This window comes from Pleurodeles waltl, chromosome 1_2 (genome assembly GCF_031143425.1).
Source record: "Pleurodeles waltl isolate 20211129_DDA chromosome 1_2, aPleWal1.hap1.20221129, whole genome shotgun sequence".
NCBI lineage: Eukaryota > Metazoa > Chordata > Amphibia > Caudata > Salamandridae > Pleurodeles > Pleurodeles waltl.
In genome coordinates, this window is record NC_090437.1 from 470,051,503 (window position 1) to 470,067,203 (window position 15,701).

Genomic DNA, 15,701 nt, shown 5'->3' on the forward strand with positions numbered 1-15,701 from the left:
TCACTTTAAAAAAGCTCTGCAGCATTGTGTGCCTTAGCATTTGCAAATTGAAAGAGCTATTTTTCAATGCACTGAAAAATGTACTATAATCATGGAAATACTAGGCATGATTCACAGATGTAACAAGATAATTAATGTCTGTAGTATAAATGTCAATACATGGTACACCTGTATAATGTATGAATAGCTTACATCTGTTGGTATTAGAAAATCAGCATGTACAAAAGAGTGGCAGAGGACATCCAACTCAAACCCACAAACTAGTAGATTTTAGGCCATGAGTAAGCATTTAGGAATACACTTTTCATACATACTTGTGGAAATAGTACAGAGAATGTGTGGGTGTACGTTATTGTTTTCAGGATCTGTGTAGGAAGTGGTATCATAAACCTAAAAATAACATTGCTGTAGAAAACATTGCGTAGTTAAAAAGATTACAAAATTGCACAATATTTCTAAACCTATTTTGTGTGTGATAAAACTTTCAAACGTTTTGTAGAAATAGGGTCTTGAAAAACAACCAAAAGACTGTGTACACGAATAACCTACATTCCTGTGCATGTAGTACAACATGTGTACATTAGGCCGAGCTGAAAAATTGAATTGACAAAATCATAAAATACACGCCTGCATAACTGATACATTCGATACATTTCATACTTTGCACATCTATTCCTATAACTTTGTGTATCTGAACCTAAGGATATTGTTTGTGATGTCATGTATGGACATTACTTGGAAACCTCACTGTCATTCCGTTGGCCGTACCATTTAAAAACTGAGGTGCATGGATGACTCACCAAAATGCCAGGGATAGAGGAAATAACCCATGATGAAATTCCTTTGAACGTCTCCACTCGAGAAGCTTATTGGTTAAATGTCAGAATATCGTTGACAAGAATATTGTCAGGCATAAATAGCTGATCCTAAGTATCTTTTACAACAATATTGTTCTATTAGGTGTAGAGGTCGTAGATCAACTTCAGTCGGGCGATACTTTTGTAAATTATGTTTAGGGCACAGGTTTTTTTTTCATATTTGACTCATTTAGTCAGCTGCGACTTTATAGGTAACAGAACTTTGTATTCTGGCAATTCTAGTATAGTCTTCCACTTCTATAACCATAGGAATAAATATTCCAACAATCTAAGTGTTATAAGACTGGGTGAAGGTGTCACTTAAGATAGAGAATCACTTAGCAGATCTGAAGGTGTCATAACTATAGAAAACAAAAATGTACTTTAGATCCTTGTTTACTTTTCATACCTGCAGCTGCATTAATGGTCATTTAGATCAGGGGGTAGCAAGGACAGGTCCAGGAGTATACAAGAGGAAGCCGTGGGTAAAAACTTCAAGCCCCGCAGAACCTAATTGTTGCCTACGCTGATGGAGCAAACAAAGCCTTCCCCTTCTTACAATTAAAGAGACGATGTCAAATCTGAGAGAAATTTGGATAGGTGTACAGACAGTTGACTACTTTCTTTACAAGAGCAGTGCATTTTGAGGCAATGCATAATTGTTGCATATATTGTGAACCATCTACCAAGGAGCACGCCACGGCCCTACTATACTTCTACCTGCTCCCTTAATAGCCGCACACATTACAGTCACATTTGCACCATCAGCTATGGATCGCTCAAGTCCAATCTGACCATTGATAGGTTGTGTGTTTGTGTACCAGTTTCTCAAAGCAGTGATCTTAGTCACTGAAATTGCAGTCTGCCTTTCCAGATTCAGCAGCGACCCTTTATGCCTGGTCTGCAGTCCAATAATATCTGCTTCAAAGGCAATGCCTATATGTTAGAAATGGGGTCTTTGGTTGGTAGTCAAGTTACCCCCTGTCCAAGCAAGGACCCTCACTCCAGTCGGTAAATCACACACAATCCAAATTATCCTGTGCCCACCCTCTGGTAGCTTGGCATTGAGCAGTCAGGCTTAACTTAGAAGGCAATGTGTAAAGTATTTGTGCAATAAATCATACAATAACACAATATAGTACCACAAAAATACACCACACAATGTTTAGAAAAATATATAATATTTATCTGGATATTTGCAAGTCAAAATGATAAAAGATGCAATATGAAAATGTAAAGATATCACTGGAAAGTGATATAAAGTGTCTTAAGTCTTTTAAAAAGCAAACAATGTCTCTTTCAAGCACAAAGTGCCTGGTTTGGAGTGAAAAATCTCTGCAAAGGGCCGCAGAGGAGGAGATGCGTGGAAAATGGTGTGTGCGTCGGTTTTGCCCCTTCACATACGGACTTGCATCGTTATTTTTCACTCGGGGAAGACATTGTGTCGATTTCCGGCGCTCGGACAGGTCTCCTCTGTGGGTCGCAGGGTTTTCAGACGCCCTGGGGTCTGTGCGTAGAATCCTGGACTTGTTGTCCGGCTGTGCGTCGTTCCGGTGGGCTGTGCGTGGAATCATCTTCCTCACGGCAGGCGCTGCGTCGATTTCCCCTCTGGAAGTCTGGCAGCGTTGTCCAGGCGGGCCGTGCGTCGAAGTTCCGGTCGCACCGCAGGCGCTGCGTTGATCTTTTCCTCACCAAGTCGAGCGGCGTCTTTCCGGGTCGGCGTGCAGTGAATTTTTCACCGCTGAACAAGCTGTGCGTCGAATTTGTCACCGCACAAGGAGTCCAGTTGAAAGAGAGAAGTCTTTTTGGTCCTGAGACTTCAGGGAACAGGAGGCAAGCTCTGACCAAGCCCTTGGAGAGCACTTCAGCAGCAAGGCAGGAGTTCAACAAGGCAGCAGGGCAACAGCAAGGCAGCAGTCCTCTGTAGAAAGCAGTCAGGTGAGTCCTTTAGGCAGCCAGGCAGTTCTTCTTGTCAGGGTGCAGGTACTGGTTCAGGTTTCTTCACCAGGAAGTGTCTGAGGTGGTAGGGCAGAGGCCCTGTTTTATACCCAAATGTGCCTTTGAAGTGGGGGAGACTTCAAAGAGTGGCTTAAAAGTGCACCAGGTCCCCTTTCAGTTCAATCCTGTCTGCCAGGGTCCCAGTAGGGGGTGTGGAAGTCCTTTGTGTGAGAGCGGGCCCTCCACCCTCCCAGCCCAGGTAGACCCATTCAAAATGCAGATGTATGCAAGTGAGGCTGAGTACCCTGTGTTTGGGGTGTGTCTGAGTGAATGCACAAGGAGCTGTCAACTAAACCCAGCCAGACGTGGATTGTAAGGCACAGAAAGATTTAAGTGCAAAGAAATGCTCACTTTTTAAAAGTGGCATTTCTAGAATAGTAATATTAAATCAAACTTCACCAGTCAGCAGGATTTTGTATTACCATTCTGGCCATACTAAATATGACCTTCCTACTCCTTTCAGATCAGCAGCTACCACTTCAATAATGTATGAGGGCAGCCCCAATGTTAGATTATGAAGGGAGCAGGCCTCACAGTAGTGTAAAAACGAATTTAGGAGGTTTACACTACCGGGACATGTAAACTACACAGGCACATGTCCTGCCTTTTACCCACACAGCACCCTGCTCTAGAGGTTACCTAGGGCACACATTACAGGTGACTTATATGTAGAGAAAGGGGAGGTTTAGGCTTGGCAAGTATTTGTAAATGCCAAGTCGAGGTGACAGTGAAACTGCACACACAGGCCTTGCAATGGCAGGCCTGAGACAAGGTAAAGGGGCTACTAAAGTGGGTGGCACAACTAGTGCTGCAGGCCCACTAGTAGCATTTAATCTACAGGCCCTAGGCACATACAGTGCACATTACTAGGGACTTAGAAGTAAATTAAATAGTCCAATTGGGTATGATCCGATGTTACTATGTTTAAAGGGAGAGAGCATATGCACTTTGTGCACTTTACCACTGCTAGCCAGTGCTAGAGTCTAAAAACCAGCAAAAACAGTGTCCAAAAAGTGGAGGGAGGCAGGCAAAAATTTAGGGGTGACCACCCTAAGGCTGTCAGGCTAACACTATACAATAAAATGGAGGACCCGCTATTCCCAGGGGCCTGGGCATGGGTAATTATAACAGTAACAATAGATAGTTCCTTTGGATTCGGAGTAATTTATGGAAAAAAATAAAATGTTATGAAATGGTGATTTTTTTTCTTCACCGCTGTTGTATATTGTGTCAGTGCTGCCTGTTGTGCTGTGCTTCTACTACACCCTTTTCTCCCCTTATAAACTAAACTTCCCATCTCTTTGCTTCATGCTTGTGAGAATACTGACATTGATGTGTCTTGATAGGTATTATTTGAAGTATTTGTTGATAACTGACATTTTGTGAATAGGTCAGTGGGCAGAATGTAGTCACTTTATTAGTTGGAAAAGACAGCTGTCAGTGCGTTTTCCAGATATCTTATTTCTGCCCTCGAAATATTTGTAGTTACTGGGACCTGTTGCTCACTGACTCAGTGAGCACACCTGGAATCACGTGCACTGCTGTTTACAGAACCATTTACAAAAGAAAATGTCTTAAGCAAATTCAGTCATTTCAGTGACAAAAAAGTCAGGAACCTATTTATTCCTTCTTAGCCGTATATAATTATCAAGCTGAGAAACAATTTCCTTTTATGCCAGGTGGTCGCAACCATTAGGACCCAAGACAGAATTAATTTCTCTGCGATTCGAAATATTCGATTATAATGAGAAGTATTTGTCAAAGCAGGCTTAAGCGCCTAAGACTTGTCATTTCTTTGCCCTTTCTCCCATTGTTCTCAGAGACCACTTTTCTGATGTCTCTGGGCCGGAGACAATGTACAGTATAGGCATGCAAGACGTCCGTATGCAATGAAAATCTACAAAAAACAAAGATTTCCAGGCTTACTTATGGTCCAGTATTCTTATTCCAGGCGATTTTTCACTTGAGAATTCACTTAAAGTAAAAAGAGGTGGAAATGTGGACAAGCCAAATTTTATAACTTTCTTTTAACTTCATTTTCAAAATGGTTTCCTGCTTGAAGAAATGTATTCCCGACACCTCATGAAATATTTTGTGTGCTCTTATTTCCTGACATTAGTTAGTAATTTATTCCACTGGATAGTCAACAAAACTGACGAATTAGTACTGGTAATAAGCCGAATCAGCAAGGGGAAATGTCCAAATATCTTCATGGCTATGAATTGGGACAGTCACCAGGCATTACACCTCCTCTTCGGGTTTAGTGTGCGCACACACAGATGGGTGTCTACCACATCTAAGTTTCTCTAACGTTTACTAAAAAGTTTGTGAATCAGTCGCGCAGTGTTTGAGTGTTCAATGCTAAAACATGAACTTCTGATTTTGTATTAGGTGCCTCATTCGCATAAAAGATCTCCTCAAGTGTTTCCAGAGTTGTCAAATGCTGAAAACTATTGTCGCAATCCAGGAGGAGAGAGTGAACGTCCATGGTGTTATACAATGGACCAGAATAAACGATGGGAATACTGCAATGTGCCCCTCTGTGGAACAGGTAAGCGTCTCTTCAACCAGTACCCCGATGAAGCACAGTAATGCTAGGGGCACAATTAGCTGTATATTCACCATAGCAGTCAATCCCATCTATGAGTGATTCACTCTTTCAGTATGTTCCAATAGCTTTTATTTTCAAGATCTTAAAACGTCAGTTGATAACCATTAAATAGTATACTTTATAAGTTTTAAGTTGTTTCAAGCTTCAGTTGGTTGTGCATGCTACACCCTAAAACGCCTCATCAGAGGTAATTAGCGCTATATAAGTGCAATTACAATTACATCGAACATTGCATAACCATTTATTTTAAATACATGCCCTATATGCACAAATTGGAATTTGAGATGAGTGAGAATGACATTGACAACCCCATTATAGATGCCACCTCTTCAATGTTGATTCCACTTAAGAAATTAGGACTAGACTGTTACATTTTTTTTTCCTATTCCAAAATTCTCTTTTTTGAAATATCACACTTCTGTTTTCGGAAAATCTAGATCAACATTCAAAAATTAATCGCTTGCCGATCAGCAATCAGAGCTTAATTTGAGCCGGTGGGGGGCACAGGCACTTACTTTTGGAGGCCAGCACTTATTTCTGCCTATCATACATTTCCTGAGACCAACGTAGTGAAAAACAAACAAAATGAAACAAGCATTTGTAAAGCAATGGGTCTCACCTTCGCTTGAGTTAGAGCTATTGGTGTTGTAAATTTATAACTGGGCTTTTCTTGCCACATAAATTAGTCAACCCTGATCATAATTTGGTCTTTTCCTGTAACAAAATTCCAGTGGCCATTCATATATCTAAAGCACTTCCCTTTACCTTCTTCCTCTATCTGCAGCCAAACATGAAAATGTTGCCATTTAGCATCCGAATTTAAATCTGCCATCAGAGTTGCTGGCTGGCTAACACAATTCCCAAAATAAGACAGCCATGAAGGAGTAATGAGAGAAATAAACTAGAAACATCACCCAAATATATCAAGTGAGTTCAAACAGTCATAGTGTAATAAGGATGTTAAGTTGGCCTGAATCATGGTCATAATTGTAATAAGAGATTAATAAAACATATACAATTATTCTATGAACCCAATAAAACCTTCATCAGAAATAAACGTTTGCCGTTAGACTGTAATGCTCACAACAGCCCCTAGAGGACACCACAAAAAAATAGCATTTATAAGAAACATGGGCATGTTACAATATAGTTAGACCCTAGAGGACATAACCACATGAAAAGAAAATGACTGAAAGTATTGCAGTGTAACCATATATTTAGTCCCTAATGAGAGTAGTGCATTGAACATTTTCAGGGCTAACAGGCCTACGGCAACGTCATTTCAAACAAGACCCTTAAAACACAAACAACTCTCAGCTGTAATTCAAAATTTCCAGCCATGAGAGAGATTAAAAAGACACTTAATGGAGGGAGGGGTTATTATTTTGCCCCCCCCACTAACCTAGTGTGGGGACTAATAAGATTTAGACAGAAGGAACAGGTTGTGGTGAATGTTTTGAAGGTGGTCTCATTGTCCTAGGACCACCACGGGCTGAGTTATAAGCAAAAACGTTTTGTAAAAGAATGCCCTGCGAAGCATTATGGGATGACCAAGTGCAGCAAATATTGTAGTATGTTGACTGTAATGCTCAGAACAGCCCCTAGAGAACACCACAATACAAGTATCATTTGTAAGAAACATGTCATATAACCATATAACTAGCCCCTAGAGAGCATAACCACTTGAAAATAGAATGAGACAGAGTACTGTAGTGCAACCATAGATTTAACCCCTGGAGGGAAATAGTGCCTTACACATTTTCAGTTCTCGCATGCCTACTGCAATATTAAGGCCTTTAGAACACAAACTACTCCAATTTATTAATCAAAAGTTCCAGCCATAAGAGAGCTTAAAAAGTGACTGAATGGTGGAAGGGATTATTATTTTGCCCCCCCCCCCCCACTAACCTAGTGTGTGGACCCACGGATGACCTAAACAGAAAGAGTGCATCATGCTGAACGTTTTGGTGGTGGTCCCATTGTCCTAGGACCACCAAAGGCTGAGTTGTGGGCAAAAAAACATTTTGAAAATGAATGCCTGCAAAGCCATCATGGGGAGACTCTTTTCGAGTGCAGTGAATATTGTAGTATTGGCTCTAACGCTATGCCGGGAGAGCCATGTTGCAGATTTCTTTTTTTGTTTTTGTTTTTTGTAAAGCATTTATCAGTTATAAGTGCTCTTGGGAAAGCTATGGAGCATGAAGGGGAGAGCCAAAAGAAATGACCCTAATTAGGCAACAGTGTGAACAATGTGACCAGCGCTCCAATACTGCTGATGGAGTTTGCGCTGCTTGAGCTTTGAGCGTTGTGAGGGCCATGGCTGCCTTGGAGCAAGAAGGGGAGAGAAAAAAGAAAAAAATAGTTCACCCACGCTGAAGTATATCAGCAATCATGCAATTATCCATGTAACAGGGTCAATCTGCAAGGCGGTAACAAAGCCGCCCCAAGGCAAGATAAACGTAAAGCAATTGCCATTGACATCAAGAGATCTTTGAAAGGCAAGCCCATGAACAGGTGAAAGTGATGGGCGTGGTTAAAAGCTCACAATACTTAAAACAGGTCAAAGCACTTGGACGCTTGACCTAAACAAGGCTGCCTGTTAGATGAGGCTGTGAGAGAGGCAGACCACGCTCATAATTATTCAAGCTTAAGACACCAGAAACAAAGTAAACAAAAAGGCATAGAAGTCTAACATTCTAAAACATGTTATTTCAATAGGACACTGACAGACAGATGAGCATATGGTTCTACCAAAGGTAGACTCAGTTTCTCAGTGATGAGGAAACATCGTATCCTACAGGTCTTCCATTACCTATCAGTCACTATGTCAGTGACTCTGTCTTTCAGCACAGACATGGGACTGGTGTCCATGCACAATCTGTACACTGCTGCTCACCTGTGAAAAGATTTTGGAGTTGTCTGGGCGGGAGAGAAGAACAAAATAAACTGACATAAATTGATTGACCCATACTTTTGACTTTTGGTGCCACAAAATTGTCTAATCCATGCCACAAGCTAGTTGTTGGTAATGTTATTAACCCAAGGCAGAAATAAGAGTTCTAAGCAAGAAATACACACATTTGTGCATAGCTAAGGAATAGCAGGCATACAGGTATGGTACGTTAGGTCTTTTAGAAATTGGGTTGTTGGTTGACTGGGGTGTGAGCCCTAGTTAAGCAGCAACCCTAATCTTTTTCAGAATAAGGCACAAGCAAACCCCAAATTCATTTGTACTGAACCCCATGGTACCTTGGCACAAAGCAGTTAAGCTTAACTTGGAGGCAATGTGTAAAGTATTTGTGCAACACTTCACTGTTTTACTGTTTGAAAACACCAAACAAAAATAATAACACAACAGGTTGGGAAAATAGAGATGTTTCAATAGATATGACAAGACCAAACAAGAAAAATCCAATTAGTAGAACTGAAGATATTGAATTTTAAAGTTTTAGAGAAGATAGCACCAAAAGGCATAACGGGCCAACTGTGGACATCTAGTCAGGCCAGACCGGGCCAAAGTCACAAGTTCAGGGAACATGCAATTGAGAGTGGGCCTGCTACGGAGACCCATTTGGGCCCGCTGCACAACAGTACCATAAATCCTGGTTTGCGCATAATCGCATTGATCCACATGAAAGATGCATAATGCCCCTGAAGCAATGTGTCTGTTTAGAGGTGTGGCGAGTGAGCGTAGCAAGGGCTTTTTGAGTCAACATCAAAGATCGTCGAAGATGCAGCTCGCAATTAGGGCAATAACTCAGTTCCAAAGGGCTACAAGTCTGCAATGTGGAGTCCATCGCAAACATCGAGGATCCCATTGTCAAGGAATGTGAGAGCCTGAACTGAGAAAATGCCATGCAGTGGCAGTACCGAAGGCATTCCGGATTGCAGCAGTGATGCAGGTCTTTGCGATGGGCCCAATCCATGCAGTAGCAGAGACTTGTCTGTTGAACTCTGGGTTGCACAGTGCAGCAGAAGAGATTCGTCTGTTCCGCCTGACTGACAAAGGCTGGTAAAGCACCTTAAGTCAAGTCAATCAATCTTTATTCGATCAAAATATTTGACCAAAGAAGCATGAGAACCATCTACACCTTAACAAATAAAAACATTAATTAATTTTAAAATACATAAAAATACCTACAATACAACCATTAGTTAAAAGACATTACATTTTCTCAGTCTGATTGCTGCAATTATGAAACTAAGTGTGAAGGTACAAATTTCCGTCATAGCTAAAGATTGGAGAGATATCTGTATGCTATAAAGTGCTTGTGCAATAGAATGGGGCACAAGAACTGGGCTCTGAGTAGGCAATACGGTTTACAAAATAAGATGAAATGCTCTGTTGATTGAAAGGAAGTGAAATTGCATAGGCAGCGTAAAGAAAATTCACCCTGGAGACAACAGTGGGAAAGGCAACTAGGTGGTAGACCAAATTTAATTTAAACCATGTCAAATAAAACCTATGTTGGGGGTTGGAAACCCAAGTTAAATACGATATCATTACAGACACATTACAAACTTGAATACAATTTACAACAGAGTGCATACCGAGGACATAACAATTCAACCCTCTTCCCTATATGAGGCAAAGGTCTTTTTCACCCTATCTTTTGCATTACAGTTTATCCCTTCAGGAGAGTCAGAGTGCTCAGGCCCAAACTGTAGAAGGTATTCTTAATATAAGCCAGACATGGAAAAGATTGCATGTGGTCTAAAATCAAACAATCTTTCAAAACTTTTCAGGGAAATAACAGCCACCGGGGAACTCCATCGTTTTAACCATAATAACAAGGGGGGGGGGGGGGGCAGTGCCCGCAAAGTCCTCTAAGTGCTCCATTCCACATTCAAGGTGTAGAATATAACTTGCAGTGGTGCGAAAGACTGAGTAATCGCACAGGAATTTATTTTCTGCTGCCTGCAATTTCGCTGGCACAGCGCATCCCGACACTCCCGCCCCATAAACCTCAATGGGAAAACATTTACTCCTATAAAGCTGAATCATCTCCCTAATTGGCTTAAAATGAATCCTTGCTGCAAATCTAAATACCATGTCACACGCTGACCCCATCTTTTATGCTCTCTGTTAAATTGACCTCTCCCATGATCTACTCACATCTAACAAAATACCTAAATAATAAAAATATGGGACTGTCTCAATCAAGGTCCCCCCATTACTAAGACACTTAGATTTAGTGTTTTGAGGCTCATAAATCATTACAAATGACTTGTTGATTGACCTTAAGTCTTAGTTTTATCATGAAATCATTAAAACCAATTAAAAGACTCTGGAGACCATTTGCTGCCAAAGCTAAAAGGACAGCATCGTCGGCATATAAAAGTACAGCGTCTGCCTTCAACCCAATTCAGGGAACATCTTTACTTTGTCTATAAAAAAGCTCTTAGTCAATTAATATACAATAAAAACTAAAAGGGTGCTAGAATGCAGCCCTGCCTTACAACTCTGTAATTCTGATTGGTTTCACAGGTGTAGTGGACTGTGGTGGTTGTATCCTGATGAGGACTTTTTAATAAATCCAATAAGGGCTGATCAGTACCCACCTGACCAATTAGCTCCCAAAGAATTTCCCTGTCCACTAAGTCAAAGGCACAGGAGAAGTCCATAAATGCTGTGTGGAGAACACCTCTCCTGGCCTTGACATACTTCCTCCAGATAAGTGTTAAATTATGGACCTGTTTCACCGTCCCTAGGCCAGGTCTAAAGCCATATTCAAATGGTAAGAAATAGGAGGCTGCCTCCGCCCAATCCTCCAACTTACCAAGGATCACTCACCCAAGGATCTTTACAGTAAAGTCTAATGAAGAGATTGGGTGGTAACATGTGGACAGATTCCGGTCACCCTTCTAAAAAATGAGCACTATAAAGGCCCCTCTCCAAGAGTTCAATAGGCTGCCCTTTACGGATACCCTTAAGACATTAGTCAGAATAGGGGACCAGAAGTCTACATTGTTTTAAAATAAATCTACTGGGACTCCTTCTGGCTCTGGGGCCTTACCACTGGCTGCACGCTGAATTGCCGACGCAATCAAGTCAGATAACCACTCCTCGCCTACCTCTTTAGGTGGAATCATGTCTTTGCTCAACTACCTCACAGTTTGGATGAAAAATATGGGAAAAATGTTATATCCAATCCTGTTTGCTAATATGGCATTCAATGACAGTGGATTGTTTATCAGAAAAAAGGGTTGAGTTACGGTCTCCCAAAAAAGTTTGTTGTCTTTAATCTTTTAAATAGGCAGCTTTTTCCCAAATCCTCCCAGGACTTTCTTCTAATTTCTTGCCTCCTATTCCCTGGAGCCTGCTTATAAGCTTTCCTTGCTTCCTTTACCTCCTCTATATTACACAGATTTTTATTAGTAGCTCTTTTTAATGCTTTAAGCGCTACTGTAGATTGTGGACTAAACCATGCATTTACAGAGAACTTTCTCTTTGAAATAGTTTTAGATAAATGTCTTGCCACCATACTACCAATTTTAAAACTCTCTATAACATCATTGGGGGGGGGGTGATATCTAATGAAAGACAGCAGATAACATAGTTAAAAGTTACACTAATCAGTTTGTTAAACTTGTTTGGTTCTATATTTTGCCACTTAAGCCATACCACTCTATTTACAGCTTTACAAACTGACAACTTTGCTGTATCCACTGCCTCAGGTTTTATATTAAAGTAAAAGCACAGTCAGATGCGATTGTAGTCACTGAAAGAGAGGGGAAGCACTTCATTATGTGCTATCTTGCCCACAAGGTCAGCTGAGAGAAGCACAAAATCTATTGTGTGACCCTTACCCCTGCTAGTAAAAGTAGGGGGATCAAGGTTACCCTGCCCATGGACTTCAGAGGCATAGCTTAAATTATATGATAAAATCAGTCGATTTAATGCTTCACCATAAGCTGAATGCACAAAGTGACTGACAGGATTCCATATGTATCAGTAAATCCACAAACTTGTTCTACAGAATAGGTATATTTTGTAATATTGACATCTCCAGCCCATATGACTGGAACAAATGTTTCCTCTTGTTTTTCAACAAAAACCGTGAATACCCTCCCTAGCGCTTCAGCTATTTCAGTGGACTGCAGAGAAAAAAAAATAAAAGTAAAAATTTAAAAGACCACATTTATCATATTAACTAGTTGGAAATATTAAATTTGGTAACATGGGGTGGATTCAACTACTTTAACATTAAGGCTTCCAATGGCACAAGAGATAAATACAGCCAAACCACTCTTACCTCTCCCAACAGATTGACAGTATTGCAGGTACACAGTATGATTTTAAACCCATTCAAAGCAATCAGATCAATGACCAATGCTTCTTGACAACAAATAGTGTCAACTTTTTAGGCAAAAAACACCCAATCCTCATTTAAACGTTTCCCCTGAGCCCCAGCAATGTACCAAGAAAGGAACTGAAAACCCTGGGCATGAGCAGAATTGGTGTTATCACAAGTTTCGTTAACCAATAGTTGTATAGTGTGGGTAGATAAAATCTCCCTGACTGCTTTGTTACTAGCTTGAACTACTAATGGCTCTAGCATTAGTCATTTTCTGTTAGCTCTTACAGGGCTTCAAAATGATTTGAATGAACGGGAACCAATGTGTATGGGGTACTATCAGGGGGTAAAGTGCAAAGAGTCTATGGCCCCTTTTGGTTGAACAGAAGTTGGAGGGAGTGACTGTTTTGCTAAATTCTTATCCCCGGAGAGATAATTACATTGCAGCCCTTGGCTTGGTCTCAAAGGGTCACTATCCCTGCCCCCTGCTGTGATGGTAGATGATGCAGTACAGATTTGTAAAGCTGAGGGGTCTTCAGCAAATGCACCTTGGTGGGGCCCACCTTCAGCTCCTAAAGATTGATTACAGGCTTGCATTGCAGGCCCCGCTTGGGGAAGAATTGTTTGTTGACCCTCATAAATAACACTTGCCAGGGCCTCTAAGTGATCCACAATGGTCCCTAGCCAGATTATTATTGATTTTAAAATATCAACAACTATATTACCAATACAAGAATAGAATTCCTCTGTAAAGTTCACTACCCTCCCTTTATCCAAATCAGCATTCAATATACTTTCCTCCTGACTGAGATTCTGATTTAAAATACTTTTTTGAGTTCCCAGTCTCTGTTTTTTAATTTTCATGCCCACTTCGGTTCTTTTTCTTTTTGCACTTTTAGTTTTTAGCCCTACTTCTCGCCAACATCTAATTTTGAGATTTGAGAACAAGAAGATGGGCCTACAGAAGTTAGTGGGAAAAATGGGACAATGGTTTGCAAGGCCTGTTGAGTCTCCGCCACCAGTGGTTTAAAGTCCTGAGTTGCGTTATCAATAGACAGGGGGAAGGTAAAGTCAATCTCCATTCAGCAGTTCAATTTCCTTTGTTGTGAACCCTGCTGCATGCTGCAGGAACCCACCTAAGGTGGTACCTGCAGCGGAAGGCCTAGGGATAGGTGTTTTGCGTTTGCCTATGTTTCCCCCAATGACAATTCCCGTCAGACACTAGATTAAACTGAAAGAAACACACTCTCATTGTCAATTGTTTTTTTTGGGGGGGGTGCTTTGATAAATGTTTACAGTACCTTATAAAATTCAGCAGTCTCCCAGTGTGTGGAGCCAAGAGGGGTGGCTCAGCTGAGCCTCGTGCAGACAGGCCCAGGCTTTGCCTGGGCAAGTCCCACATGTGTTCCACACAGCAGGAGCCCCTGCTGCTGTATTAGCACCACTGGGCACGAAGATTGGTGAGTGAGACCTACAGGTATCGCAGTGGTGGCCGGGGGTTGAAGTCAGGCTTCCCCCGGTCAAAATCAGTGCGCGTTCCGTGCAGCGGGATCCCCTGCTGCTGAATAAGTGCCTCTGGGCACGAAGTGGTGGGCAGGACCTCCAGGTCCTGCAATGGTGGCTAGGCAAGGAAGTCAGGCTCCCCCAGTCAAAATCAGTGTGCGTTCCATGCAGGGGGAGCCCCTGCTAGTGTATAAGTGCCCCTGGGCGCGAAGAGTAGTGAGCGGGACCTCCTGGTGGCACTGTGGTAGCCTGGGGTTGAAGTCTGGCTCCCCTCAGTCAAAATCAGTGTGCATTCCTTAAGTCAGCTTCTAAGGGCCCAGGACTGGGGTAGCACCACATGGCAGGCCAGAGTCACAGGTGGCAGAATCCAGGTGCCGATGAAAGCTTATTGGAAGCCTGTTATGTCCCTGAGGCTTCAGATAAATAGGCCATCCTACTAGCTCATGGAATCACTCTGGGTTCAAGAGATGCAGGTCCAGTCCCTCTCACAAAAAGAGCTGCCAATCAGCACAACAAAGCAGGAGTCCAGCACAGTGCACTCCAGCAGACTGGCAGTTCTTCAGCATCACAGCAGTCTTTATTCTTAGCAAAGTATCCACAGGTCCAGAAGTATACTGAAAAGTTGATGTCTGAGGTCCAGTATTTATACCCATTTCTGCCTTTGAAGTAAGGGAGAAACTTCTAGAGGATTGCCTTTGAAGTCCCCAAGCACCCTGCCTTCCCTGCCCTGGCTCCAGACTAACTACGAGGGGAATCCAGCCCTTTCTGTGGAGGCAGGACACAGCCTATTCAGGTGTAAAGGGGACTGTGCCAAGCATCCTTCCTCCCATCCTGCCAGTGATGACCCATCCAAGCACACATAAGCTCCCTATTGTTTGTGGCTGTTCAGGAGGAATACACAAATCTCAACCTTCATCTACACCCGGTCATATGGCCAGAGACGGCCACTAAATGACTAAGGCAAGAAAAGTGTAACTTCCAGAATTTAAAATACGACTTCACCATAAGTTAGGATTGTGATTCCAGAGATACCAAACTTGTACTGATCATCTCTTCCCATTTAGACATTACACTTATAAAATATAATAAGGGAACTCCAGTGTTATCCTATAGGAAAGATAGGCATTGCAGTAGGGAAAACACATTTAAGAGTCTTTCATTATCAGGACATGACAAAACATGCAAGTACATGTCCTACTTTTTAAATACATTGCACCCTGCCCTCTGGGCTTCCCAGGGCCTACCTTCAGTGTGGCTGATATGTATAAAAGAGACCTTTGCCAGGTCGAAATGGCAGTTTACACTGCACACACAGGCTCTGCAGTGGCAGGCCTGAGACATGCTTAAAGGCTACTTAAGTGGGTAGCACAATCAGGGCTGCAGTCCCATTAATAACATTGAATTTACAGGCCCTGGGTATATGTAATACCATTG

The 15,701-nt window shown here is 41.9% G+C and overlaps 1 protein-coding gene across 1 annotated transcript in view; it reads left to right on the forward strand.

Moving 5' to 3' along the window:
- The window catches only part of MUSK (muscle associated receptor tyrosine kinase), a 595,710-nt gene that overhangs the window by 485,340 nt on the left and 94,669 nt on the right, over positions 1–15,701 (forward strand). Inside the window, exon 13 of the mRNA XM_069240929.1 lies at positions 5,247–5,406. Within this exon, the coding sequence (XP_069097030.1) occupies positions 5,247–5,406 (160 nt within the window). The remainder of the gene's footprint in view (positions 1–5,246; positions 5,407–15,701) is intronic.